This window comes from Mustela nivalis, assembly GCF_964662115.1.
Source record: "Mustela nivalis genome assembly, chromosome: X".
In the NCBI taxonomy this organism is placed as follows: domain Eukaryota; kingdom Metazoa; phylum Chordata; class Mammalia; order Carnivora; family Mustelidae; genus Mustela; species Mustela nivalis.
Window position 1 is genome coordinate 43,826,754 of NC_139040.1, and position 4,553 is coordinate 43,831,306.

At 46.1% G+C, this 4,553-nt stretch overlaps 1 protein-coding gene across 2 annotated transcripts; it reads left to right on the forward strand.

Moving 5' to 3' along the window:
• The first annotated feature begins 980 nt into the window (after positions 1-980).
• TCEAL8 (transcription elongation factor A like 8) lies at positions 981-3,195 on the forward strand. Of its 2 annotated transcripts, XM_082718466.1 has the most exons (3): positions 981-1,115; positions 1,520-1,593; positions 2,205-3,195. In XM_082718466.1, exon 3 carries the CDS (start codon positions 2,246-2,248, stop codon positions 2,597-2,599), a length of 354 nt encoding a protein of 117 aa, XP_082574592.1. In that variant the 5' UTR covers positions 981-1,115; positions 1,520-1,593; positions 2,205-2,245; the 3' UTR covers positions 2,600-3,195. The 2 variants fall into 2 exon arrangements, with proteins under 2 accessions (XP_082574592.1, XP_082574593.1); XM_082718467.1 differs by lacking the exon at positions 1,520-1,593 and having other exon boundaries at positions 985-1,115.
• Positions 3,196-4,553: the final 1,358 nt, after the last annotated feature.

Consider the following 4,553-nt stretch of genomic DNA (forward strand, 5'->3'; position numbering starts at 1 on the left):
TAATAAGCCTCACACCAAATGGTGAGATACAGGGTACTCTCTCCTTTCTGAGGGCTTTGTGAGTGTATGAAAACTGTTTTCCAATTTATTTACTTGCATTTCACAATAAAGTTCACTCTGAGGAAAGCAAGTTTTTCTGGGGACTCATCTGATTAACAAGGCATCAGATCCTAGAGGACATAAAAGGTCGGTCTGAAGCCTGTTTGAAACCCAAGTGGAAGCCATCCAGCAGTCATCCTTGAAAAGGCCAAACATCTAACATTTGATAACCTGAATTCAACCAGAAAGAAAAAATAGTGGATTATTTATATAAAATTGCTAACAAGAGGAAGAAGGGCTTCTTTCCACAGATTAATCTGGGAGTCAGTTTTTTTTTAAAGGTGCACTTTTAATAAGATTAAAAAATTTTTTTCTAACACATCAGTGTGTTGTGAGAACTGTCATTTCATTTGTAGCCATTAGGGAACTTTTCCAAAGTCTTAAAAACTGATAAAACTATTTTGTCCTCCATATCGTGTCAAATATGATGTGGCCTCTCTTTTTAAAACATCGTGATCATTTAATATCGTGATTAAAACATTGAAAAAATTCAAAAGAACTAGTAAAAAAAAATCCCACACTCTTACTCCCACATTCTTCTCTAGGCGCCTCTACCCCATCTCCCCCCATTTATCACCCACGCCCTTAATGCTGGATGGGACTCCTGGGGAAATGGTGGACTGTAGGTCTCAGGGAGAAGGGGAGGTGGGCAACTTCGAAGCAGAGAGAGAAAGAGATAATTCCCCAAAGAAGGAGAAATGGTCGATTAACCCCTAAAGGCCGATCCTCCCTGGCAATCCAAGAAAGGCGAAGAGCAACTGCAGGGAGAAGATACCAGTTCTATTGTCTCTGATTGGCAAATACGAAAATAGATTGACAGTATCAAGTGGAGGGAATGCAGGGGGCGGGCTGCAGTGTTAAATGGGAGGGGTCACCGAAGACTGGAGCTCATTGATGACGCGACCCTCACGTGACCAGGAGTCGACGTGTGCAGAAGTCCTTATAGTCCAGGGCCTGTTTCCCTGTAGCCGCTCGGTATTGCTGGAGAAAGAGAAAAGTGCCTCGGATTCTTTCAGGTCAGTGTAAAAGCGGGCGCTGCCTTGGGGACCCTCCGGTCTAGGAGCCAGAGAGCAGAAGCCAGGCGGGGTCGCCGCCGTTTTCCCAACATTGCAGTCCGCCAAACTCTGATTTTTGTGCAGGAAATTTGGGCTGTTTGGTGGGGGTGGGGGTGAGGGTGGAGAGGGAGAAGGGTGGCTAGTTGACACAGACACAGAAACAATTTGGGAAATAACATGCGTTTTCCACTCCCTGCTTGCAGGGAACTGGTGGGCACGGGGCAGGGAGGGCGGGGTTGCCTTAAAAGGAAGGAGAGGATGAGGACGTGGGACAACTTTAGACGAGTAAGGCCTAGAATCGCGAAAAGGACCGGTGATTCAGGTACTGGCCTATTCGCTCAGCAAGCACTCCTGTCGGTCTGCAGGACTCTTTGGTCTCTTGGGCGCAACACAAATCGAGTGAGGGAAGGAGGCAGGAAAATCGCCCGGATCCCTGCAGGTCAGTTTGAGTGCAATTGCCTCAGGTCCCTTCGGGTAGGGATGGGGGTGGGAGTGCGAGTGGGTGGATGACACCAAAGCATATCCTGGGGTCGCCACAGCCTCTCCCCATCCGGATTAAGCGCTGGAGGCCTTTGCAGAGCCTGCAGCGGAAATGGGGCGGGAGCGGGGGAGGCTGGAGAGATGTAGAAGGGGGAGGGGAGGCCTGAGACTGCACCAGCCGATCTCAGGTGAGTGGCGGGAGATTGGGACCGCGAGGGAAAGCCCGAGAGGGCGGGAATACTGGAGACCAGCGTCTAAGGAGGGGGTTAATTGCTTCCGCGCCGCCCGCGTTTCTGGGCTGGGAGCGGCCTGTTAAGCAGGGCCTGCTGGGAAATGGTGGGCTGGAGCGGGAGGAGGGAAGATGGAGCTGGAGCAAGAGGGGGAGGGAAGGGAGGTGGAGGAAGGGGTGGAGTCAGGGGAGTTCTGAGTCTGAGGACCTAGCCTCCTCCAGTTGGAGAACTTTGACAATTAGGGACCTGAATGAGAAGAGGCCAGTCTCCCTGGGAACCCATACTTTGGCGGCTGGTCTGTTTGTCTGGCATCTAGTTGTTTTGTTTCCTTGTTTTCTAGGATTAATTTATTAAAAAAGAAATAACAGAAAAATACTCAACATGCAAAAGTCTTGTGAAGAAAATGAAGGAAAACCACAGAACATGCCAAAGACGGAGGCAGACCGCCCTTCGGAAGATGTACCACAGGAGGCAGATGGAAATCCTCAACCTTCCCAAGAAGGTGTAAGCCAGGAAGCAGAAGGAAATCTTAGAGGAGGGCTGACCCAGCCTGGCCAGGGGTTTAAAGAGGACACTCCAGTGAGGCATTTGGACCCTGAAGAAATGATAAGAGGAGTAGATGAGTTGGAAAGGCTTAGGGAAGAGATTAGAAGAGTAAGAAACAAGTTTGTGATGATGCATTGGAAGCAAAGACATTCACGCAGCCGTCCTTACCCTGTGTGCTTTAGGCCTTGAATTCTTTTTTTGTCTGATACTAAAATCTGGCCCCTGCTTCTTTCTGTTAGTGTTTTCTGATGTATCTTTGACCTTCGTTTTACTTTATAATCATCTGGTGAAATTTTGTTTTAGGTAGTTTCCTTGTTGCCAGCATCTCACTGGATTTTGTATTTTGACCCATTCTCCAGGTCTGTTTTTCAATTGGAAAGTTTAACACATTTGCATGGAAATATATTCGTTCTATATTGTAAAGTAAAACATAACAGGTTATAAAGCAGTATATTTAGTATCAGCTCACATATGTAGGATTAAATCCTGAATTTGTGTGGGTGTGTGTTCTACATGCAGACATATATCAAAAACGTAACTGCTTATTTCTTTGTGGCGTGAGCTTTTTTCTTTATGCTTATATGTATTTTTTTTTCACGAACACATGTCACACACACAAAAAGAATTAAAGTTTTATAAGTAAGAGTTAAATAATTTGCAACCAGCTTATAAGGGCAATGGGGGCACCTAAACTCTTGATGGAAGAACTATTAAAAAAAATGTAAACCTCAAGTTACCTCTGGATTTCTTAGCCAGAGGAATAAAACTGGCAATTATTACAGATATACTTGCTTAAGACTCGGTCTTTTTCACGGGGAAAACATTTGGCTCGCAGGGCTGCTGTGAGGAAGAAATGAGGTGACTGAGCTGGGCTTGGTGGATTCTTGTTCCTACCTGTGCATATAGAACCCCAACCCGCAGCAGAGCATCAGTTATTTGAGGGCGGGCCCTGACACAACTCACCTGTGCTCAGGAACAAGTCCATTAGTAGGCAAGGCAGTGGGGGGGCTTCATGCCAGTATTGGTTGAGTCCTGCCCTCTCTTCCCCTGGGTTCTGCCATGCCTGCTGGGCATCTGCGGCCTCTTCTGCTGGCCCTCACTGTTCCTGGTGCACTGGGGTCTGCCCTGGGTGTCAAAATCCATTCACTTTCCTGGAGTCCCCAGTGGGCTGAACCCCTCACTCTGTATTTTGAAACCTCTCTGCTTCATGGGGACCCTTCACACAGGTAAGACTGCTTGGGCCACGATACCTTGCAGGGTTCCTAGCAAGACGGCCTCTTCTGTTTTCAACCCCAGAACCCCTCCTCTGTATTAGAGGTTGGACAAGATGAGGCCATTTTTGGAGTTGGACCAAGGTACCAGTTGGAATAAAAAAAAAGCTGTAGTTAGAGTTGCCTTAGGTCTAAAGACAAAGGTTTTGTCTTCTGTGAGATGATCTCTCCCTGAAGGCTCCTGGCAGGCCTGACCTACTAGTTTAGAAGACTGAATATTCATAAGTTGCACAAAGCAATACAGGAAATAGATCTAAGGGAATAGTCTTTCACCCTATCCCATTTCCTGTTAAAACATGAAAAATAAAACTAGCAAAGGCATTAAAAACCGTATAAATCTACAAGCAGAAGGGCTATTATATATATGTTAAGAATTGTATTTCTTTCCCCTATGGAACCAAAACCCTGATAGCCCTATGTATTTGTGTTAAACTGACACATGTTTTAATATTTAATTGGTTTCTTGATTTAATTATTACTAAGGAGCTGGTGTTACATTCTGCTGTTGACTCAATAGTCAACAAATTTTTTATTTCTCTAATAAGGGAAACAGTTCCAAAAAGTGCATGAAATAGTGTGCACTCCAAATGTTTCATCAAAGTCTAGCACAATCACCTGCGTTAGAACTACCTTGGGGAGCATCTTTAAAATACTGATTTCTGGGGATTCCTGGGTGGCTCAGTTGGTTAAGTGTCCGGCTGCCTTTGGCTCAGGTCATGATCCCAGGGTTCTGGGATCGAGGCCCACATTGGGCTTCTTGCTCAGCAGGTGTTTGCTTCTCCCTCTGCCTGTACTGTCTCTCTTTCTCTCTCTCTGACAAATAAATAAAACCCCAAAAAAGTACTGATTTCTGGGGCCCACCCTAGGACTCA